General features: G+C 41.0%; 3 protein-coding genes across 3 annotated transcripts in view; 1 reads left to right on the forward strand and 2 right to left on the reverse strand.

The window, feature by feature from the left end:
- Positions 1-1,085: 1,085 nt before the first annotated feature.
- On the reverse strand, positions 1,086-9,821 carry bri3bp (bri3 binding protein). The gene is made up of 3 exons (XM_021605199.3): positions 9,222-9,821; positions 5,194-5,296; positions 1,086-5,051 (listed from the first exon to the last, which is right to left on the reverse strand). The coding sequence occupies exons 1-3, from the start codon at positions 9,399-9,401 to the stop codon at positions 4,630-4,632; spliced, it is 705 nt and encodes a 234-aa protein (XP_021460874.1). The 5' UTR covers positions 9,402-9,821; the 3' UTR covers positions 1,086-4,629.
- The window catches only part of lifra (LIF receptor subunit alpha a), a 47,437-nt gene continuing 30,565 nt past the window's right edge, over positions 8,467-25,338 (forward strand). Inside the window, exon 1 of the mRNA XM_090236936.1 lies at positions 8,467-8,726. The gene's annotated coding sequence lies outside the window, so the exon portion shown is untranslated. The remainder of the gene's footprint in view (positions 8,727-25,338) is intronic.
- On the reverse strand, positions 18,815-20,774 carry LOC110525229 (uncharacterized). Its single transcript, XM_021605198.3, has 2 exons — positions 20,467-20,774; positions 18,815-20,207 (listed from the first exon to the last, which is right to left on the reverse strand). Exons 1-2 carry the CDS (start codon positions 20,660-20,662, stop codon positions 18,991-18,993), a joined length of 1,413 nt encoding a protein of 470 aa, XP_021460873.3. The 5' UTR covers positions 20,663-20,774; the 3' UTR covers positions 18,815-18,990.

Genomic DNA, 25,338 nt, shown 5'->3' on the forward strand with positions numbered 1-25,338 from the left:
TGACTTTCCATGACATAGACTGACTGACTTTCCATGACATAGACTGACCAGGTGAATCCAGGTGAAAGCTATGATCCCTTATTGATGTCACTTGTTAAATCCACTTCAATCAATGTAAATGAAGGGGAAGAGACAGGGTTATGAAGGATTGTTAAGCCTTGAGACATGTATTGTGTATGTGTGACATTCAGAGAGTGAATAGGCAAGACAACATATTTAAGTGCCTTTGAATTGGGTATGGTAGTAGGTGCCAGGCGCACCGTTTTGAGTGTGTCAAGAACTGCAACACTGCTGTGTTTTTCCCGTGTGTATCAAGAATGGTCCACCACCCAAAGGGGCGGCAGGGTAGCCTAGTGGTTAGAGTGTTGTACTAGTAACTGAAAGGTTGCAAGTTCAAATCCCCAAGCTGACAAGGTTCAAATCTGTCATTCTGCACCTGAACAGGCAGTTAACCCACTGTTCCTAGGCCGTCATTGAAAATAAGAATTTGTTTTTAACTGACTTGCCTGGTTAAATAAAAGTTTTTTAAAAAAGGACATCCAGCCAACTTGACACAACTGCGGGAAGCATTGGAGCCTATGCAGTGAGAAGACAAACAAGCTGGCTTGCAGTGCAGCAATTGGGAAAGATCTTTGTACATGGGAAGATGTGAAAGACTTGTTCCACCTGCCAAAAAATGCCAGGTTTGGTGGGACTGGCTGAAATATGAACGAAGGGAGAGCCAAAGTAAAACATTGGAAAAGGCTCCTGTAACAGTGGCCTAAGGTCATTGTCAAGGCCACAATTGCCGGGAGTGAGTGAGTGTACTCCTGTGTCCACATCACAATTACATCACTTGAAAGATAGCCACTGCCAATTTTGAGCAATGATGTGATGTGCAAGATGTCTCTTTACTTTTTATGTCTGTACTTTACAATCAGCTCCACTTGTGTGGAAACCAAACCCTTCTAGTTATTCAGCATTCATTACGCAAAAAAAATGAAAGAGAGTGAAGAGAACATGAACTTAGTGGTCACGTCACTCAAATTATATATTGAATTGCCTATGTTTTTGACTTCGTGCAAAGCAAAACAGTCAAGCCTTAATGTGGTGATAAAGTTGATTTATTCAAATCTTGGGACCTCAATTTCACTTCAAAATGACTCCTCTCGAAGACTCATTTCCACAACACTTTTCAATACATGACACGGTTCAACAGCAGGCAGTAGGGTAGAAGAACATCCCCACAAAGGAAAACAGAGGTAGAAAAACAAGATATGAACACATAAGGAAATGCTAAAGAACTACAGGGAAATATACTCAAGTTTTACAAGACTAAGTGCTTCAAACAGAAAGACGAAGAACGTTCATTTTGGCACAGCACATGTGGGGACTACATAGACAGAAAATAACAGATGTTCAGTTGGAATGAATATGGGTCTTATTGACCCTTATAGTTATTACTCTACTCAGTGAGAGATTTAAAGTTCATCAAGTCGAGACATTCTGCTGCCATTTTACTGTGTCAACATCATCAAGGTGATGGATAGTAAAGATCTGACTAAATCTGCTGCAGTGTCAAGGCCAAAGAGGCATGAGAGAGACAGACAGAGAGAGACAGAGAGCGAGAGACAGAGAGCGTGAGACAGAGAGCGCGAGACAGAGAGCAAAAGAGAGAGAGAAAGAGAGAGAGAGAGACAGAGCAAAAGAGAGAGCGAAAGAGAGACAGACAGACAGACAGACAGACAGACAGAGCGCGTGAGACAGAGAGCGCGAGACAGAGAGCAAAAGAGAGAGACAGAGAGAGAGAGAAAGAGACAGAGAGCGAAAGAGAGAGAGACAGAGAGAGAGACAGAGAGACAGCGAGAATGTATAACGAGTTGGGACCTCATACACCATCATTCAATATTGGGCCTAGTCCTTTCTCAAAACTGAAATAAAGATCAAATGCTGAGAATTCTATTATTGAGGATCTGTATGACAACTCAGCAGCAGCCTACATCGTACAGTTGTCGCAAATACTCAAGTCTACCCTCTGCTGTGATGAACCTATGGATGACAGCATGATATGTGTTGGCTGGAAAATACATGGCTGTCTCTACAGCACATGAATCAGTACAAAATGATCCAAGATGACCTATTTTACAAATCAATACACATTTAATACTCATTCAATTCTTAAATATTTCCAACGCTTACAATGTTAAAATACTGACTTAACAAATACAACAATGTAACATTTTGCTATAGAATAGCGCGTACGCTATACAGTACATAATCAAAACTACATTTGTGTAGACAAGTTCACTTCTGGAGGGGTGGGGCTGGAGAGATGGTATGGTAGCCAATGATAACATTTGAACTGGCACCAACTAGACCAAACCACTTACTGAACACCCGCCCAACAAAATGGACTTCTATGGGACTGTATATTTATTCTAATGAAAACACATTCAAAATGTAGCACAAAAGTAGATTAGAGTTAAATGATAAAATTTCCTTTTTAGGAAATTACACACTATGGCCCTATAAAAACGTACACTTTGCGATGTACAATTATGCAACGCAGGAATGACCAAAAAGTGCATCCAAATTCACAACAAATACAGATATAGTCTAGGCATGCATAATGTGCCATCCACTGAAACAGGGAGGACTTGTCACACGGCAAATAGAATTATGTTTTTATGGGAACTACTAATACGCTTCCATTATAACTATACTTTATTGTGGTATTTCTACCATTAACACCCTTATCTCAATGTGGATGATGAGCCCGAGTATAAAAGGTAGACCTTCCATCCTTCTGCAGATGGCTGGCCACGATTCAAACACGGCTGTGCAACAAAATCAGTGTCACTGTAACATAGTAGGCCTTTACACTCGCACCTATAATACGGGTTGAAAATGACAGATTTGGGCACTGATAAACGCCTAAATTGGAACGCAGTTGCTGTACAGTAACATGCTATAAATGACGTCATAGCTCAGTGACTGTAGAGTAACGTGCTATAAATGACATCATAGCTCAGTGTCTGTACAGTAACATGTTATATATGACATCATAGCTCAGTGACTGTACAGTAACATGCTATAAATGACATCATAGCTCAGTGACTAGAGTAACGTGCTATAAATTACATCATAGCTCAGTGTCTGTACAGTAACATGTTATATATGACATCATAGCTCAGTGACTACAGTAACATGTTATATATGACATCATAGCTCAGTGACTGTACAGTAACATGCTATATATGACATCATAGCTCAGGCTCTGCGCTTCACAGCTCTGTATGGGTTTTGACTGACAGATGTTCTGAACTTGTGCACCTCAAGCGACAAGAAGTGGTCACCATCCCTCCCACTAATTTGGCAACTTCTGCTTTTTCTGTTGTCTGAGGGAAATGCTGTAAATGAAGAGGACTCTATGTATTTTCAAAGATGAGACATTGAGGAGCAGAATAAATACCACGGATGTGATACAAGCCAAACACCTGTGAGTCCAAATGTGCACTTCACATTTCCATATCATTAAACTAATATATACAGTGTCACCGTTTATGATCACTTTCATTGATGTATAGTTACAAGATGACATGGCGTCATACCCTGGGTTGTTTTGAACAAAATGAGCCTGTTTGTCTATTGTGAAGAAAAAATATCGCTTAAGAACACACACACGACTCTTTTCTATGTGCACCAAAAATATGATCTGTTTCCCTGGTCAAAAGACCTATTAGTGAGAGGATTTTTTTTATCCAGGAATATTCTCATCATGTTACTGAATGTATCCAGAGTATTTTCAGATTTCGTTATCAACAAATGGGGTGAAAAGTACAGTCAATGTAAAATGCACATGAAATCAACAGTGTATTGTTTGGATTCATTCTTGTGAACTATTGTGTCCTCAACTTGTCTTAATCATTTTCCCCTAATCTCCAAACTGTTCCCTTTCAATTGCTACCAATTTAGCCCTATCCATACAGGCCAATTCCCATGAGTGTAAAGGGTTAAGTTGATATTGATGTGGGGTATATTCGCATAATTGTTCTTGATATTCTTTTTTAAAAATTTCTCCCTGAGATTTTCGTGCCTGCCCAGGTTTCGCCAGTCTTAACTTTTTTTCCAGTGCTTTTCCAATGATTCACATGCATGAAACGCACACGCTTGCACACACACACAGTATGTCCATTATATAGAAAGAGAGGTCCTGAATTACACCAGGAATGACCTACTGCTACAATGGAATGGTGACATTATTTTTGACTATACATCTCAGTGTCAGGACGGAAAAAATGCAATAAGTAAAACTGCCATTGGTCAACTAACTACTGAGCTAACTGGGATGAAATACTTACAGTTGTGTCTGGTCCCGCTATGACACCATCACATACCCAAAAACAAACATCCATCCCATTTTTTCATTGAACACAATTTCCAAAAAGAACAACCATCAGCAGTTGTTAAACAATATAACAAAATATCAACAAGTCAGGATAAAAATACAAATAAAATAACACTAAAAAACAAGCTCTTTCTCATAACAGAAAGCCTCGATCTGCTTAGATTTTCCTGCCCTTATACACCCAAACCTCCAGCCACCCTATGGATACAGCCGTTGTCAGCGGTGGGTGTGTGGGGTCAGCTCTACTTCTCCCCGGCGCGCTCCAGGCTGTCGATGACCCTGCTCAGCCGGATGTTGAGCAAGCGGATCTGGGTGTCCAGGTGATTGATCTTCTCCTCCAGAGAGGCAGTACCCCCACCTCTACGCCAGTACGCCCCCACAGGCCCCGTCATGAAGTACACAGCCATTACGAAGCAGAGAGGGAGCACAGCACGCTCGGGGTCCCCCTCAAACTTCTGCAAGATATACAGGCAAGAGAGGGCGAAGAGTGTAACTCGGGCCAGCCAGAAGAAGCGGCCAAATACGATGTGCAGCAGGTAGAAGAATCCCCCCAGAAACAGGGAGAGGAACCAGTAAGCCACCAACACAGCAGCCACTAGGAGCAGGGCACGAGCCGGGGAGTTTGTCAAAGACGTTGGGCTGAAGTAGTGGCTCAGGTTGGAGGCTGGGGAGAGAGGAAAGAATGAGCGGACAGTACATGGACAACAGAGGACAATAGACAAACTTCCCAGGCACAGTCATAATTTACAACACATCACAGACATGTCCCGACGTCGAAACATACCCACTAAATAAAATCCACTTACCATCAATGCCCATTACATCCAACAGATCTGTCCACATCTTCCAAATAGTGTCCAGGAAAGAGTCGACGCCATGGACAAAGCGTTCCGTCGTCTTGGAGAAGAACTGTAAACAAAGAGGTGACATTTTGGGGAAATCCATTTGACTTTAATCACTTCTTGGCAGCAACCCTTTTGATTTGAATGCAGCCTTCCATACGTATTTGCCCGTTGTAAAAATGTACTTTTTGGACCTGGATGCCAACACTCTGAAGAGGTGCTTAAAGTCGACCCATTTTGCATACCCCACCATAACATGAGACATCCATGTCTTCATCTCTGGAAAACATAAAATGGTTGAGATTTATAATCATTTGAAAGTTTAAAAACAGGGTTGTCAAAAAAAAAAATTATTTCTGGATAATTTTATAGATTTTCTTTTGACCTTTCACCTTTAGCAAGTTGTAGTTAAGGCCCTATTTGATATCATTTAAGGTCTCTGTGTTGCGCCCCATCGTTTGAGACACAACATTCTCTTGAACACAGGGTGGGTGTGACACGTGGTCCTCTGTAGCTCCGTTGGTAGAGCATGGCGCTTGTAATGTCAGGGTAGTGGGTTCGATTCCTGGGACCATCCATATGTAAAATGTACGCGCGCGTGACAGTAAGTCGTTTTGGATATTATGTTTTTGCAGATAAATGTACTAAAATAAGGACTAGAGGTCGACCGATTCTGATTTTTCAACGCCGATACCGATACAGATTATTAGAGGACCCCCCCCAAAAAATAGGCTGATAAACACCAGTTAATTTCTTTGTAATAATGGCAATTACAAAAATACTGAATGAACGCTTATTTTAAACTTAATATAATACATCAATAAAATCCATTTAGCCTCAAATAAATAATGAAACATGTTCAATTTGGTTTAAATAATGCAAAAACAGTGTTGGAGAAGAAAGTAAAAGTGCAATATGTGCTATGTAAGAAAGCTAACGTTTAAGTTCCTTGCTCAGAACATGAGAACATATGAAAGCTGGTGGTTCCTTTTAACATGAGTCTTTAATATTACCACGTAAGAAGTTTTAGGTTGTAGTTATTATAGGAATTATAGGACTATATCTCTCTATACCATTTGTACACATATACCTTTGACTATTGGATGTCCTTATAGGCACTTTAGTATTGCCAGTCTAATCTCGGGAGTTGATAGGCTTGAAGTCATAAACAGCACTGTGAGTCAAGCATTGCGAAGAGCTGCTGGCAAACGCAGGCAAGTGCTGTTTGAATGAATGCTTACGAGCCTGCTGCTGCCTACCACCGCCCAGTCAGACTGCTCTATCAAATCCTAGACTTAATTATAATATAATAAACACACAGAAATACGAGCCTTAGGTCATTAATATGGTCAAATCCTGAAACGATCATTTCGAAAACAAAATGTTTATTCTTTCAGTGAAATAAGTAAAACCGTTCCGTATTTTATCGAACGGGTGGCATCCCTAAGTCTAAATATTGCTGTTACATTGCACAACCTTCAATGTAATGTCATAATTATGTAAAATTCTGGCAAATTAAATACGGTCTTTGTTAGGAAGAAATGGTCTTCACACAGTTCGCAACGAGCCAGCGGCCCAAACTGCTGCATATACCCTGACTCTGCTTGCTCAGAACGCAAGAGAAATGATACAATTTCCCTAGTTAATATTGCCTGCTAATATGAATTTATTTTAACTAAATATGCAGGTTTAAAAATGTATACTTATGTATTGATTTTAAGAAAGGCGTTGATGTTTATGGTTAGGTACATTGGTGCAACGACAGTGCTTTTTTCACGAATACACTTGTTAAATCATCACCCGTTTGGCGAAGTAGGATGTGATTCGATGATGAATTAGCAGGCACCACATTGATTATTTGCAACGCAGGACAAGCTAGTTAAACTAGTAATATCATCAACCATGTGTAGTTAACTAGTGATTATGTTCAGATTGATTGTTTTTTATAAGGTAAGTTTAATGCTAGCTAGCAACTTACCTCACCTCCTTGCTGCGCTCGCATAACAGGTGGTCAGGCTGCCACGCAGTCTCCTCATGGAGTGCAATGTAATCGGCATCCAAAATTGCTGATTATTATGAAAACTTGGAAATCGGCCCTAATCAAATCGGCCATGCCGATTATTCGGGAGACCTCTAATCAAGATGCTTGTTAGTGTCGTGGCAATTAAACAAAAATAATTTTACTTCTTTAGGCTGTTTCATTATGTTTTCATCTAGATTCAATTGTATTTATTTCCAAGATATAGCACACATTATTTTGCATACAGCAGGTTTATAAAAGGACCAAAGAGTTTGCTTTGTGGTTTCACTTTATCCATGGGAAAAAAAAAATAGTGATACTGATATCTTCACAGCCCGAACTAAAATGTAAATATAAATTCAAATGTCAACTTTGAAATGATACCACAAAGATAGTTGGTGCGCACATCAGAGAATGTTGACCTGAATGGGCATATCTGTTTTAAATTATACAGTCAAATCCATTGAAATAGAGATGACCGAAAAGACATGGACAGTTACGTTGACATTCGACGATGGGTGGACCGGCATTCATCTTTGTGGTAGTAATTACAAGTTCACATGTATGTTCAATTTAAAATGGTGTACCAGTTAAACTGCAGTGGTCTAAAGGGATAGGGCCATTCTATGAATTATATTTCTATGGATTGAAATGACACCCACCCTGTATTCAAGAGCATGTTGTGTCTCAACTGATTGTGGGTGCGATAGATAGATAGATAGATAGATAGATAGATAGATAGATAGATAGACATAGAAGGGATAGGTCCTATCTATCTATGATTGAAATGAAACCCACCCTGTATTCAAGAGCATGTTGTGTCTCAACCAATGATGTATATAAACACTGAATTGCTGATGCTATGTATTGGCCAATGAGAGGCTTTCAAGCCACCAGTTGGCACTCCCCAATGAATTCTACAGTATTTCAATTATATGTTTCAATAATAAAATTATATGTATTAAATAGTTTTTTTGGGTGGAGTAAACATTACTAATCTCAATATATATATACACTTTAAGGAAATTGTTAACAAAAATGTTATTTTTTTATGTCTAGCTAACAATGTAATTTTAAAAGTATATATTAAGGTGTCTGTAATAGAATACATGAGGCAAAAACGAATGCAGACATAAATAAATGCATTTCTATAGATTCCAAAATAAAATTATAACAGCGGGGGAGTATCAACTGGCTTCAACACAGCGCCCCCCATCAGTCAACTAGTGTGTGTGTGATATATAGATATAAAATGTGACGTCAACCACCGGTATTCAATGGAGAGGGAGACGCTATGCTAGCCTCATGTCTCGAATTTCAACAGGGACAACTCAAATAGGCTTTAATTATTTTTTTTTAAAGATGCGATTCCAAGAGAACACTGAAATGTTGCCACGGCAGATGAGAGGCCGAAACCGAGACACAGCGTTGGGTCAGTAACCGAAAGGTTGTTGGATCGAATCCCCGAGCTTACAAGGTAAAAATCTGTCGTTCTGCGCCTGAGCAAGGAAGTGAACCCACGTTTCCCGATCACGTGGATATCGATTAAGGCAGCCCCCCCCAACCGCTCCGATTCAGAGGGGTTGGGTTAAATGCGGAAGATGCATTCAGTTGTACAACGGACTAGGTATTCCCCTTTCCTCTCTGAGGCTAGGTCAGGTGCATGAAGTCTGTGTCTGGTCAGGATTCAAAGCGTTAGTTTCTTCTACCTATAAATAGTCATGAAAATGTGTCGAGCCACATAAAAATGAGATCTCTAAATATATTACTTATTGACTTGTCCATCTTATCTTGCTAGCTAGACTATTTTCAAAATGGCAACCATTTATGCATTTAATGTCTAGGCGCCCTTGGTTAGCAAGCTCTCTACCTGCCCGTTAGCTACTACCACCATTTCTTTGGACACCTCTTGTCATATAACATTAGCTTAAATTGGACGGAACACTTGGTTTGCTGATCAATCATTACTAACCTTGTAAAGACCTCTGATGTTGTCCTCTCCAAAAATATTGCTTAACATTTGGTAGAATCCGTTAGCCGCCCTTCTGAAACTATTCTGGTTGGTGGAATCTTTCCGGCTTCTGGCCGTCTCCGCACAAAGCAAAGACGCGAAGAGCAGCAACAGAATGAGGTGCGGTTTCATTCCCTTCATATTTCAGATGTGCGATACTACTCCAGTCGTGAATTGTATTAAATTAGGTCCGTTTAAATACAGATTAACAATTAGCTGCCAGTAAGGACACCTCCGTAGCGGAGTGATGACGGTGATCCCGGAAGAAACACCGTTATGAAGTCAGCAAGAATAATGCCGCATTCACGTGCTAGTCGCAAATAGAAAACTCGGAAATGTCCGACTTGCTGATTTGAACGCAGCACGTGTATAACTACAACCAGTTAGCAAGTCTGACATTTCCAAGTTAAGTAGTTCCGACTAGTACATGAACGCGGCATAGTTAAACCCCTGCCGGGTCACTAAATTAATACAGGTAATTAAGGCACAAATGATGGAAATATTCGCAATGGCTTTACAAGTGGGATGCACAGTTGAGCGCTACATCTCGAGGGGTTCGTGCTGATTGTACGGAGATTGTGACAGCCAGTAAAATCGCGTCCCTTGAGAGGGTAAGAACAGGATGTTTGTCAGGAGAAGTTCAGTATTATCATAATAAGGAGACGTATACTTGTAATATGGAGGAAGAATTGGGAGGGGAGGGGGGGCAGTTTTGAATGTATGTACAGTACAAGTACTGTACAAGTGTACTGTACAAGTGTACAAGTGTACTGTACAAGTGTACAAGTGTACTGTACAGTTGAAGTCGGAAGTTTACATACACTTAGATTGGAGTCATTAAAACTCGTTTTTCAACCACTCCACAAATTTCTTGTTAACAAACTATAGTTTTCGCAAGTTGGTTAGGACATCTACTTTGTGCATGACACAAGTCATTTTTCCAACAATTGTAAACAGACAGATTATTTCACTTATAATTCACTGTATCACAATTCGTGTTCCAAATGGACAATGACCCCATGCACACTTCCAAAGTTATGGCAAAATGGCTTAAGGACAACAAAGTCCAGGTATTGGAGTGGCCATCACAAAGCCCTGACCTCAAGCCTATAGAAAATTTGTGGGCAGAACAAAAAAGCTTGTGTGAGCAAGGATGCCTACAAACCTGACTCAGTTATACCAGCTCTGTCAGGAGGAATGGGCCAAAATTAACCCAACTTATTGTGGGAACCTTATGGAAGGCTACCTGAAAACCCAAGTTTGACCCAAGTTAAACAATTTAAAGGCAATGCTACTAAATACTAATTGAGTGTATGTAAACTTCTGACCCACTGGGAATGTGATGAAAGAAATATAAGCTGAAATAAATAATTCTCTCTACTATTATTCTGACATTTCACATTCTTAAAATAAATTGGTGATCCTAACTGACCTAAGACAGGGAATTTTTACTAGGATTATATGTCAGGAATTGTGGAAAAACTGAGTTTAAATGTATTTGGCTAAGGTGTATGTAAACTTCTGACTTAAACTGTATATATATATATACATACAGTGCCTTGCGAAAGTATTCGGCCCCCTTGAACTTTGCGACCTTTTGCCACATTTCAGGCTTCAAACATAAAGATATAAAACTGTATTTTTTTGTGAAGAATCAACAACAAGTGGGACACAATCATGAAGTGGAACGACATTTATTGGATATTTCAAACTTTTAACAAATCAAAAACTGAAAAATTGGGAGTGCAAAATTATTCAGCCCCCTTAAGTTAATACTTTGTAGCGCCACCTTTTGCTGCGATTACAGCTGTAAGTCGCTTGGGGTATGTCTCTATCAGTTTTGCACATCGAGAGACTGAAATGTTTTCCCATTCCTCCTTGCAAAACAGCTCGAGCTCAGTGAGGTTGGATGGAGAGCATTTGTGAACAGCAGTTTTCAGTTCTTTCCACAGATTCTTGATTGGATTCAGGTCTGGACTTTGACTTGGTCATTCTAACACCTGGATATGTTTATTTTTGAACCATTCCATTGTAGATTTTGCTTTATGTTTTGGATCATTGTCTTGTTGGAAGACAAATCTCCGTCCCAGTCTCAGGTCTTTTGCAGACTCCATCAGGTTTTCTTCCAGAATGGTCCTGTATTTGGCTCCATCCATCTTCCCATCAATTTTAACCATCTTCCCTGTCCCTGCTGAAGAAAAGCATGCCCAAACCATGATGCTGCCACCACCATGTTTGACAGTGGGGATGGTGTGTTCAGCTGTGTTGCTATTACGCCAAACATAACGTTTTGCATTGTTGCCAAAAAGTTCAATTTTGGTTTCATCTGACCAGAGCACCTTCTTCCACATGTTTGGTGTGTCTCCCAGGTGGCTTGTGGCAAACTTTAAACGACACTTTTTATGGATATCTTTAAGAAATGGCTTTCTTCTTGCCACTCTTCCATAAAAGGCCAGATTTGTGCAATATACGACTGATTGTTGTCCTATGGACAGAGTCTCCCACCTCAGCTGTAGATCTCTGCAGTTCATCCAGAGTGATCATGGGCCTCTTGGCTGCATCTCTGATCAGTCTTCTCCTTGTATGAGCTGAACGTTTAGAGGGACGGCCAGGTCTTGGTAGATTTGCAGTGGTCTGATACTCCTTCCATTTCAATATTATCGCTTGCACAGTGCTCCTTGGGATGTTTAAAGCTTGGGAAATCTTTTTGTATCCAAATCCGGCTTTAAACTTCTTCACAACAGTATCTCGGACCTGCCTGGTGTGTTCCTTGTTCTTCATGATGCTCTCTGCGCTTTTAACGGACCTCTGAGACTATCACAGTGCAGGTGCATTTATACAGAGACTTGATTACACACAGGTGGATTGTATTTATCATCATTAGTCATTTAGGTCAACATTGGATCATTCAGAGATCCTCACTGAACTTCTGGAGAGAGTTTGCTGCACTGAAAGTAAAGGGGCTGAATAATTTTGCACGCCCAATTTTTCAGTTTTTGATTTGTTAAAAAAGTTTGAAATATCCAATAAATGTCGTTCCACTTCATGATTGTGTCCCACTTGTTGTTGATTCTTCACAAAAAATACAGTTTTATATCTTTTTGTTTGAAGCCTGAAATGTCGCAAAAGGTTGCAAAGTTCAAGGGGGCCGAATACTTTCGCAAGGCACTGTATATATATATATATTCTTATTTTAGGGGGGGGGGGGGGGGGGTTGCCTGTTTAGCATGTTATTTTGGCATTAATATGTGTCACATCAGCAAGTAAACAACATACTATATATATCTATATCTATCTATCTATCTATCTATCTATATATATATATATATATATATATATCTCATTGAGTTAATAAAGCTGCATATAAAACCAAGGTAACTTTTCTGTTTTCTTGAGTAAGGCAGCTCCAAAATGAAGGTGTTTCAGCCTCGCTCAGCTTTCTGTGGTGGTGGGGCAAGCCAGCAGAAAATATGGAGCGATGCGCAGTGATTGGCTCAGTCTTCTGTCAATCATGGGGACACTACGTCACTGCCAAGTCTAATGGTAGAGCTATACAATTCTAGCCCGTTGGGTGCTGCTGTAGAGTTACATTAGAAGTGCCCATCCAAGAAGGCTCAAGGTCATTGGCCACAGATAAAAGGATGTCAAATCACATTATATGTACAGTAGTTTTGATTGGACTGATCATGTCAACATCATACTTTCAAAATCTTAGCTAGCAGTCATGAATCAAGTGGACAATCTACTGGCAAATTATTTTTAATCCTTGTCATATGAAGAGAAATAATAAAGATAAATTATAGAGAAACGTATTAGTGGTCATCGGCCATTGGACAAACATTACACAACAAGTTGGAAACCGCTAATTCAACAATGAGTGGTTTGGAAGGAATCAGTGACAGTGGCTAACTGCAAGCATTGCAAAGCAATCACTAGCCTATTATTCAGTGGAGTGCCTGTGTGGTCCCATATCTGGGATTAAGGAGCTCTTTTCCAAGTTTAAAATGATAAAAATTCAACATTTGAAGCATGATTTGTGCCGCGCTCAAAACAACTTAATTCGGAACTGCGAAAACTTGACATAAGTTCAAGACAACTGGTAAGTCTGGAATAAACGAGCTCCGACTTGGAAAATACGTTTTGAACGGTCATCCAACTCGGAATTGTAAATCCGGCCTCTTTCTAGAGCTACGACCTGAAAAGCAATGACGTCATCACGATTCAACCTTTTTCTCAGAGTTCCCAGTTGTTTTGAAAACACCTTAAATCCAGAGATTGCCAGACTTTGGTGACAAAATTTGCCCACGAAGAACCGCCTCGCCACCTTCCTGTTCAAGTGAGCACAGCACCACAACGTGACATCAAAAATGTATTGTATGCTGCTGCACAAATTATATAATTTGCCAGGGAGATATTTATACTGTAGCTAAGAAAGTAATACTATAGGGTTGTGTAGTAAGCTGTTAGTAGCCCGTATGCCTCACCCTAATAATTTGGTCTATTTACCCCTCTTAATTTCACCTGCTGTTCTGACTTGGTGGTGCACATGTACACTATAGCCTGTTTTAGAGAAATGTTATCATCGAATATTGTAAGAGCTTTCATTGTCTGCTTATATGCCCCCTTTATTTGTCCTACTGTTCTGACTTGTTGTACAGGGTTAGAACACTGTAAGAACGACCCATGTTTCCGAATTCTGTCGATGTACATTTCAAAAGTGCTAAACAAATAGCTATGTTGACGTCCGTCCTAGCTCGCTCATTAATATCTTAATTGAAATTACGCTTATCCGCTTGTCGTCCCCTTATGCCATAGTTTATACAGCTCAATTGTTATTAGAAACCACGTTATTATTTTTTTAAAGGCAAAATGAGGTAAATGAGGCTTAATGAACTGTTTCGCTGCCAGACAAGGCTCCGCGGATAGCCAGGTGTAGCAGTGGTAAGATGTTGGGACTCTGCTGTTGGGACAGCTTTATGTAGGCCCTAACAGTTTGTGGGCACAGTTTGGCACCGTTATAGTGCAATTAATGTAATGTTTAGTGTTGTGTTGTGGAGTGGCTTTGCTGGCATGCATCCCACTTTTCTTTTGCACCACCAAGATTTACATGCTAAATTCACCACTGGTGCTGTGGAATCGGAATGGAACCAGAAGTGGTCTTTGTTTTTTTGCTGGTCAGAAGGAGCAGATACTCCGTGTTAAACTAATTGGGGGCAAGAGATGTGAATTGTTTTGCTCGCAAGGCAATTTAGTTGGCATTTCGGTATGTCCCCATTACCAGTAAAACATAATCAAAACCTATTTCTTTCACTTACTTACTGTGCTGTTTCATTGTTCATTTGTTCAGTCGTTTAATTCTCAACCAGGATTTCATCACACATGTCGAGCAGTGAAGTTTCAGCTCTATCTGTTCGTGGCCTCTCTTCCTCTGTGCTTCACTGTCACTGTGTCCATTTCCATCTTGTCCAGCTGTGTCTAACATTTCACGTAAACCCTGTTTCTTGTCTGCATCGAAGTAGCGGTCCTTGTACCTAGCATCGAGCATGGTGGCGACACAGTAAAGAGGCTCAGAGAGAATGCCACCGAATCGATTGTTCACAGCCTCAAGTACTTTTGCAAGTTTTAACCCCATGGTCTGTGTTGTCAGTTTTGTTGAGCAGGCGTTTCAATACCATGTCAGAGGGTATCACATCTGCTGCAGACACAGTTGATGAGCTTATTTCTCCAGTCAGTTGTTTGAATGGAGCTAGTTGTGTGTTCATCTTTCCAAGTTTCAAACATCTTCTCAAATGCCATTTGAAATAGCAGCAGTGGTATGAGAACCAGCACATTCTTGAGCAATACGGCTTTCCTCAGTACGAGATCCTCATCAACCCACTGTGCTGTCAGACTCAGCATGGTCATGGGGCTGACATCGCTGGTCCACATGTCAGTCGTGTCGCTAATAGCAGTGACGCCCATAGCAAGTAGCTCAAATACTGTGTAACTCCGGTAGGGCAACATCTGAAAAATAGCGCCTACTTGGCATTGTGTGCCAGGGCTCGAGGTGCTCGACCAGTCGGCGAAAGCCAACATCATCCACGACAGAGAACGGTTGATTGTCAAGGGCATTGAATTCCATTATCTTGGCATTAATGGATTTCGCCTTTTGAGTTGTCTCGCTGTTCTTACTCTTTCAAATGACTGCTGGACTTGAACTTGTTTATTTGGAAGTGTGCGCTTAGTATTTTTCTGCTTTTGTTCTGTGTAGCGCTGTATTTTCTGTGGCGTCATGACGTCATCTACCTACGTTATATAGGTATGCACGTCATCTACCTACGTTATATAGGTATGCACGTCATCTACCTACGTTATATAGGTATGCACGTCATCTACCTACGTTATATAGGTATGCACGTCATCTACCTACGTTATATATGCACGTCATCTACCTACGTTATATAGGTATGCACGTCATCTACCTACATTAGATAAGCACGTCAGCTTTGACATCAGTTTTGCACATCGGCGTTAAACTAGACAGACATCGGGTCGATGCTGATAGCGGCATTTTTTAGCTAATATCGGTCGATTCTGATATGCTCACTGATATATCGTGCATCCACAGTTGTTACATGTGTCAAGCTTATGGGCATGTGGCAGCAGTGTGTAGGAGGGAGGTTCCTAGGTGTGAGAAGTGTGCAGAAGGGTATGAGACAAAGGAATGTGTAGTATTGGGGAAAGTAGTAGTATGTGTTAATTGTAGGGGTGCCCATGTGGCTGGGAATCAGAAATGTCCTGTGCAAAAAAAAGAGGCAGGTTGAGGTTTCCAGGGTTAGAGTCGTGCAGAAGTTGTCATATGCTGAGGCAGTGAAGAAAGTAGAGGAAGATGGGTCAAGGGGGAGGGATCCAGAGAGGAGTGGTGTGAGTAATAGATCTGTACCAGTACAGAGGTATAAACCAACAATATGTTTCAGTAAGATTGGATTTTTATCACTTGGTTATCAACTGTACATCCCTTTTACCCACAAGATTCTTTAAAATAAAAAAGCTGTGCAATATTCAGCATGTTTATGAATATACACTACCGTTCAAAAGTTTGGGGTCACTTAGAAAGGTCATTGTTTTTGAAAGAAAAGCTTTTTTTCCCATTAAAATAACATCAAATTGATCAGAAATACAGTGTAGACATTGTTAATGTTGTAAAGGTCTATTGTAGCTGGAAACTGGTGATTTTTTATGGAATATCTATAGGCCCATTATCAGCAACCATCACACCTGTGTTCCAATGTCACGTTGTGTTAGCTAATCCAAGTTTATCATTTTAAAAGGCTAATTGATCATTGGAAAACCCTTTTGCAATTATGTTAGCACAGCTGAAAAAACGGTTGTATTGGTTAAAGAAGCAATAAAACTGACCTTCTTTAGACTAGTTGAGTATCTGGAGCATCAGCATTTAATGGTTCCATTATAGGCTCAAAATGGCCAGAAGCAAAGACCTTTCTTCTGAAACACGTCAGTCTATTCTTGTTCTGAGAAATGAAGGCTATTCTATGTGAGAAATTGCCAAGAAACTGAAGATCTTGTACAACGCTGTGTACTACTACCTTCACAGAACAGCACAAACTGCCTCTAACCAGAATAGAAAGAGGAGTGGGAGGCCCCGGTGCACAACTGAGAAAGAGGACAAGTACATTAGAATCTAGTTTGATAAACAGACGCCTCAGAAGTCCTCAACTGGCAGCTTCATTAAATTGTACCCGCAAAACACCAGTCTCAACGTCAACATTGAAGAGGCGACTCCGGGATGCTGGACTTCTAGGCAGAGTTACAAAGAAAAAAAGCCATATCTCTGACTGGCCAATAAAATTAAAAGATTAAGATGGGCAAAAGAACGCAGACACTGAACAGAGGAAGATTGGAAAAAAGTGTTATGGACAGACAAATCTAAGTTTGAGGTTTTCGGATCACAAAGAAGAACATTCCTGAGACGCAGAAAAAATGAAAAGATGCTGGAGGAGTGCTTGATGCCAACTGTCAAACATGGTGGAGGCAATGTGATGGTCTGGGGGTGCTTTGGTGGTGGTAAAGTGGGAGATTTGTGCAGGGTAAAAGGGATCTTCACTCCATTTTGCAACGCCATGCCATACCCTGTGGATGGCGCTTAATTGGAGCCTACAACAGGACAATGACCCAAAACACAGCTCCAAACTAGGCAATAACTATTTAAGGAAGATGCAGTCAACTGGTATTCTATCTATAGTGGAGTGGCCAGCACAGTCACCGGATCTCAACCCTATTCAGCTGTTGTGGGAGCAGCTTGACCGTATGGTACGTAAGAAGTGCCCATCAAGCCAATTCAAATTGTGGGAGGTGCTTCAGGAAGCATGGGGTGAAATCTCTTCAGATTACCTCAAAAAATTGACAACTAGAATGCCAAAGGTCTGCAAGGCTATAATTGCCCCCACCAATTGTTTTTCCAACAAAAATGGGGATAGGGAAATGTAACCCTCTTACATTCATAGACAGCACTCTATATACAAAGACTGACAGTCATAACATCCACATGATATTTTAACATTTTGAAGATATTGGTTGTTTACATTCTTGTCGTTAGTAAACAACAGTTTCAGTTGTGCATTACAAAGTTACATATGTCAGAAAGGAATAGGGTAGGCTGTATTAATTCAAATGACCATTGAACAGATTCCAAGATTGCAGGCTGTTCTTTTAACCAAGAGCAGTGACCTACCTACCTGATGGGTATGTCCTCTTGATAGTTGTCTCTTCGATCTTCGAACAAACCCATTTTACACAAAAGGCATTGTTACGCGTTCTCAGACATTAACATTAGCAGACGGTCTTCTCCAGAGTGACTTACAATTAGTGCATTCGACTTAAAGCTCAAGTCCTTAGTTGATACATCCATTTTTGGATTTAGAAATTATTTAGAAATACCCATTGATTCTTGAAGAATATAAAACTTTAAATGCGTCATTATAAGGCTCCCGAGTGGTGCAGCGGTCTAAGGCACTGCATCTCAGTACGAGAGGCGTCAGTACAGACCCTGGTTTGATCCCGGGCCTGTATCACAACCGGATGTGATCGGGAGTCCCATAGGGTGGGGCACAATTGGCCCATCGTCGTCCGGGTTAATAGAGGGTTTGGCCGTCATTGTAAAATAAATGTTTTTCTTAACTGACTTGCCTAGTTAAAAAAAGGTTAAATAAAAAAAAATAGCTTAGTTCAACTGTCATACCACTTCAGAACCCAAAATATAAGCTTGTTTTACTCCAATGTTTGTAAACAACTTCAATATGAACACTGCATAGACTCAAAACATGGTTAAAACTTTCATCCATAACTCGGTCTATGAATCTGACTGGTTACATTTCTCCAGGCCCTTCCCTCAGTTGTTTACCAAAACAGTGGTAGGGTGACGCTTTGTTAATGTTTCAACTGCTGATTATAGCTTTAAGACAGCTCAGTGAGACAACCACATATCAGTCTTAGTAAGTACATTTTACCTCAAAGTAGTCAGCAAGGTCAGTGCTAGAAACGACAAGTGCAAATGCTTGTTTGTTATTGTTTTTATTTTGGGGGGGGGGGGGGGGGGGGCGTGGCTGTGGGATTTAATCAAGACATCTAGTGAAGTAGGTTTTCAGACATTTTCATTTGGGGGAAGCTTGTTCCACCATTTGGGTGCCAGGGAAGAGAAGAGCTTTGACTGGTATGAGCAAGAGCCAGCCTCTCATAGGGATGGGGGGGCCACATAGGGATGGGGGGGCCAAGAGACCAGAGGTGGCAGAATGGAATGCTCGGATTGGGGTGTAGAGTTTGAGCATAGCCTGAAGGTAGGGAGGGGCAGTTCCCCTTGTTGCTCTGTAGGCAAGCACCAGGGTATTGAAGAGGATGTACGCTTCGACTGGGAACCAGGGGAGAGTGCGTTATTGTTAATATTCCTTCTGTGAGTTTGTAGATGTCTTTTCAGACTTGATGCTAATTTCAAGTGAGTTCCACACATATGACACTGAACCCCCTCCCCTGTGTGGGTCCTCATATGCACTGTCAAGTTTCCCTTCAGACCGAAGCATCTGCCACATTTGTTACAGCGATGTGGTTTCTCCTCTGTGTGAGTCATCATATGCTTTGTCAGGGTTCCCTTCTCCACGAAGCATCTGCCACATTCTTTGCACCGAAATGGTTTCTCCCCGGTGTGAGTTCTCCTGTGCTTTATCAAGTCTGACTCACGGTAGAAGGCTTTGTCACATTCTTTGCACGGATGCGATTTCTCCCCGGTGTGAATTCGCCGATGCAGTTTCAGACTTGCTTTTGTCGTCACACATTTTCCACAAAAATCACATTTAAAAACGAGCCCTTTATGAGTATCCATGTGATTTTTCAGGCTTTTCTTGTGAAAAAAACGCTTGCCACATTCGGTGCAGCCATGTTGTCTCTCCTCCATGTGAATCTTCATGTGCCTCCTCAGGGAGCAGTTCATGGCAAAACAGTGTCCACATGTGTCACACATGTATGGTCTGTCTTTACTGTGCCGGCTTTGCCGATGCCTTTTCAGACTACGCTCATTCGCCAAGCATTTCCCGCACACGTCACATATCAGATCAGGCAACTCACTGGTTTCTTTTCTTGGCCGTCCTCTTCTTCGCTTTGATTTAAGAGGCTTTAACCCTGACAGTGATATTCTCTTCTCCACTCCATCCATTTTTCCTTTATGACTTCCACTGTTGTCACTGTCTGCATTTACTTCAGAGGGGGGCTCATAATCACTGGTTGATTCGGACTCACCGTAGCTCTCTCCATCAGATTCTGTTTGGTTCTCTTCAGTTATGATGTTGAAAGAGTCCCATATAGACTCTTCTGCATCAGACTCCACTGGACCCAGACCAGGGTTCCATTCCTGCTGCTCTGGGTTAATCTCCTCTTCAGTGAGACTGAGCTGCTGGAGGACTGGAGGGAACGAGAAAGGATGACATTTGATTAAACAGTAAACACTGAAAAGAGACAAGAAATAGGTCTAGTGACTTCCACTAAAAATAGGGACAGTGACTTCAATTTCTGCTTTACTTCCGGTATCCAGTACCAGTTTTGCAAATGCTTCAAAATATCATGAAATTCATGAATAACGCGGTCATATATGATATACATCTAAAATGTAAATGACGACAATTAGGCTACAATGCATAATGAATGACAAAAAGACACAAACCTGCTAATCTATGCAACTTTATCTCTGGTTTAAAAACCAAATCCAGCAGTTTTCGTAGACGTGCATTCGCCCGTTTCAAACGGAAGATTTCTTCTAGGTACTCTGCCATCGTTTTTTGGACTGCCACTGATATCTCCAAAGGAACTGAAGTTAATTTTTCTTTGAGAATCACATTAAGCAGCTGTAGTTTAGACATTTTGAGGGTGAAATGGATTGAAGGTGGAAGAAGTTATAAATACTGGCGATACCGTTGTGAAGACTGATGAATCCAGACTGGATCAGCGTCTCGTCAGTAACACTTAAAAAGTACTTCCGGGTAACGGAATTTCGAATAGTAGAGTAGTATCAGTAACCTGTATTGATTCATGATATGAACAATAATTGTCTAAACATTAAAGGAAAAATTCACTCATTCCTATACTTCACAGTGTTACATAACACTATGTGAGAACAATATTTTTTGTGAACAAATGTTTTATTTTGTCGTTATAATAAGGTTGGTAGCAACATGTGAAAATCGTTGCTGAAATATGTTGCAGCTGAAGTCGACAACAAAACCCAGAATGTAATGTTCTCTCTATGGGCTGGTTGGCTAGCTTTTTAGGAGTCTACAATCTCATCACGTTCAACTTGCAGGTCGATGTGGCTCAAAGAGTGGAGTCTGACCTTCGCGACGGCACTATGCAATGCACAAATATATGTGTTAGACCCTCTGTTAAGTTACACATTTCTAGAGGTAGGAATATCGCAAAAAAATATGACCAATGTCTCATTCGAGAGAAGACAACCTCCCGCTTTATGACATCGACCAGTATTGAAATCTGACATGTTTGACGTTTTCGCGATCTAAAGGTCGTATTCATATTCATGTCCAGTGTACTGAAGACATGACTCTCGTTGTGCTGTAGATTTTGTGGATTTTGTCTCTTGTATAATAAATTATATAGATCGGTTTATAATGGATTAAGCGTACCCTTTCTTTAACTAATTTGATAGTTAAATTCCAACTCCCTCAAATGTGTGCCAACAGGGCAGTGGCGACCAATCAGAGCAGTGCCCCACCTTTCTAGCTAGCTATAAAAACAAAAACATGCCTATTTTGCATTTTGGCATTAATACATATCAGTTTGTAAAAATATATATACAACAATTTAGTTAATAAAGCAGCATACAAACTAAGATCTCTTTTTTGCTTTCTTGAGTAAGGCAGCTCCAAAATGCAGATGTTTCAGCCTAGCTCAGTGCTTTCTGTGGTGGTGGGGCAGCCAGTGGCAATACGGAGTGTTTGGGTTGGTAATGTTCTCTAGTAGCTTGGGGACACTACGTCATCACCAAATCTAAGGGTAGAGCTTGAAAATCAAATCAAATTTTATTAGTCACATACACATGGTTAGCAGATGTTAATGCGAGTGTAGCGACATGCCTGTGCTTCTAGTTCCAACAGTGCAGTAATATCTAACAAGTAATCTAACAATTCCTCAACAACTACCTAATACACACAAATCTAAAGCGGTGAAGGAGAATATGTACATATATGTATATGGATGAGCGATCGCCGAGCGGCGTAGACAAGGTGCAGTAGATGGTATAAAATACGGTATATACAGTGCCTTGCGAAAGTATTCGGCCCCCTTGAACTTTGCGACCTTTTGCCACATTTCAGGCTTCAAACATAAAGATATAAAACTGTATTTTTTTGTGAAGAATCAACAACAAGTGGGACACAATCATGAAGTGGAACAACATTTATTGGATATTTCAAACTTTTTTAACAAATCAAAAACGGAAAAATTGGGCGTGCAAAATTATTCAGCCTCTTTACTTTCAGTGCAGCAAACTCTCTCCAGAAGTTCAGTGAGGATCTCTGAATGATCCAATGTTGACCTAAATGACTAATGATGATAAATACAATCCACCTGTGTGTAATCAAGTCTCCGTATAAATGCACCTGCACTGTGATAGTCTCAGAGGTCCGTTAAAAGCGCAGAGAGCATCATGAAGAACAAGGAACACACCAGGCAGGTCCGAGATACTGTTGTGAAGAAGTTTAAAGCCGGATTTGGATACAAAAAGATTTCCCAAGCTTTAAACATCCCAAGGAGCAATGTGCAAGCGATAATATTGAAATGGAAGGAGTATCAGACCACTGCAAATCTACCAAGACCTGGCCGTCCCTCTAAACTTTGAGCTCATACAAGGAGAAGACTGATCAGAGATGCAGCCAAGAGGCCCATGATCACTCTGGATGAACTGCAGAGATCTACAGCTGAGGTGGGAGACTCTGTCCACAGGACAACAATCAGTCGTATATTGCACAAATCTGGCCTTTATGGAAGAGTGGCAAGAAGAAAGCCATTTCTTAAAGATATCCATAAAAAGTGTTGTTTAAAGTTTGCCACAATACACCAGGGAGACACACCAAACATGTGGAAGAAGGTGCTCTGGTCAGATGAAACCAAAATTGAACTTTTTGGCAACAATGCAAAACGTTATGTTTGGCGTAAAAGCAACACAGCTGAACACACCATCCCCACTGTCAAACATGGTGGTGGCAGCATCATGGTTTGGGCCTGCTTTTCTTCAGCAGGGACAGGGAAGATGGTTAAAATTGATGGGAAGATGGATGGAGCCAAATACAGGACCATTCTGGAAGAAAACCTGATGGAGTCTGCAAAAGACCTGAGACTGGGACAGAGATTTGTCTTCCAACAAAATAATGATCCAAAACATAAAGCAAAATCTACAATGGAATGGTTCAAAAATAAACATATCCAGGTGTTAGAATGGCCAAGTCAAAGTCCAGACCTGAATCCAATCGAGAATCTGTGGAAAGAACTGAAACCTGCTGTTCACAAATGCTCTCCATCCAACCTCACTGAGCTCGAGCTGTTTTGCAAGGAGGAATGGGAAAAAATTTCAGTCTCTCGATGTGCAAAACTGATAGAGACATACCCCAAGCGACTTACAGCTGTAATCGCAGCAAAAGGTGGCGCTACAAAGTATTAACTTAAGGGGGCTAAATCATTTTGCACGCCCAATTTTTCCGTTTTTGATTTATTAAAAAAGTTTGAAATATCCAATAAATGTCGTTCCACTTCATGATTGTGTCCCACTTGTTGTTGATTCTTCACAAAAAAATACAGTTTTATATCTTTATGTTTGAAGCCTGAAATGTGGCAAAAGGTCGCAAAGTTCAAGGGGGCCGAATACTTTCGCAAGGCACTGTACATGTGATATGAGTAATGTAAGATATGTAAACATTTAAGTGGAATTATCGGAAGCGTTGTTTAAAGTGACTAGTGATCCATTTATTAAAGTGTCCAGTGATTGGGTCTCAATGTAGGCAGCAGCCTCTCTGGGCAGTCTGATGGCCTTGAGATGGAAACTGTTTTTCAATCTCTCGGTCTCAGCTTTGATGCACCTGCACTGACCTCGCCTTCTGGATGATAGCGGGGTGAAAAGGCAGTGGCTCGGGTGGTGGTTGTCCTTGATGATCTTTTTGGCCTCCCTGTGACATCAAGTTCTGTAGGTGTCATGGAGGGCAGGTAGTTTGCCCCAGGTGATGTGTTGTGCAGACCGCACCACCCTCTGGAGAGCCTTGCGGTTGAAGGTGGTGCAGTTTCCGTACTAGGCGGTGATACAGCCCGACAGGTTGAGGGCGGTGCAGTTGCCGTACCAAATAAAACGTATCGGTGCTCATCGGCCATTGGACATAAACATTACATAAGTTGGAAATCGGCAAATTCACCAATGAGTGGTTTGGAAGGAATTGGTGTTCAGTGGAGTGGGTGTTTGGTCCCAAGTCCGGGTTTAAGAGTCTCTTTTCCAAGCTTAAAATGATAAACATTCAACATTGGCTATGGTGTCAATCCAGCACGACTTCTGCCGCGTTCAAAACAACTGGAAACTCAGAACTTAGGAAATCTGATTTCAGTGAGTTCAAGACAACTGGAAACTATGAAAAAAATTTGCTTCGACTGGGAAAATACATTTTGAACGGTCATCCAACTCGGAATTACAAGTCGGGAACTCGGGCCTCTTTCTAGAGCTCTGACCTGAAGATTACTGACATCATCACGATTCTACCTTTTTTTTTCTGGGTTCCCAGTTGTCTTGAAGCATCATTAATCCAGAGAATGCCAGACTTTGATGACAAAGTTTGATGACAAAATTGAATCACGAAGGACCACCACGCCACCTTCTTGTTCAAATGATCATAGCACAACAAGGTGAGTCCAAAAATGTATTGTATGCTGCTTCATGAATTATGTAATATGGGAGATATTTATACTGTAGCTAAGAAAGTAATACTACGTGTTTTGTTGTGCAGTAAGCTGTACGTAGCTCACGTGCCTCATCATAATAGTTTGGTCCTGTTTCCCCTCCTAATTTTGCCTACAGTTCTGGCTTGGTGGTGCACATGTAGCCTTTAGCCTGTTTTAGAGAAATGTAACAATTGAATATTGTAAGAGCTTTCATTGTCTGCTTAAATGCCCCCTTTATTTATCCTACGGTTCTGACTTGGTGTACAGGGAGAATACTGTAAGAATGTTCTGAATTCTGTCGCTGTACACATCAGGGGCTCCCGAGTGGCACAGTGCTACAGGTGTCACTCCAGACCCTGGTTCGATTCCAGGCTGTATCACAACCGGCCTTGGTCAGGGAGATGTCCAAGGACCTGATGGTCACTTTGACAGAGCTCCAGAATTCCTCTGTGAAGATGGGAGAATCTTCTCTGCAGCACTCCACCAATCAGGCCTTTATGGTAGAGTGGCGAGATGGAAGCCACTCCTCAGTAAAAGTTACATGACAGGGTTTGCCAAAAGGCACGGAAAGGACTCTAAGGGCATGAGAAACAAGATTATCTGGTCT

Source organism: Oncorhynchus mykiss, chromosome 6 (genome assembly GCF_057628025.1).
Source record: "Oncorhynchus mykiss isolate SJ-2025 chromosome 6, ASM5762802v1, whole genome shotgun sequence".
Taxonomy (NCBI): domain Eukaryota; kingdom Metazoa; phylum Chordata; class Actinopteri; order Salmoniformes; family Salmonidae; genus Oncorhynchus; species Oncorhynchus mykiss.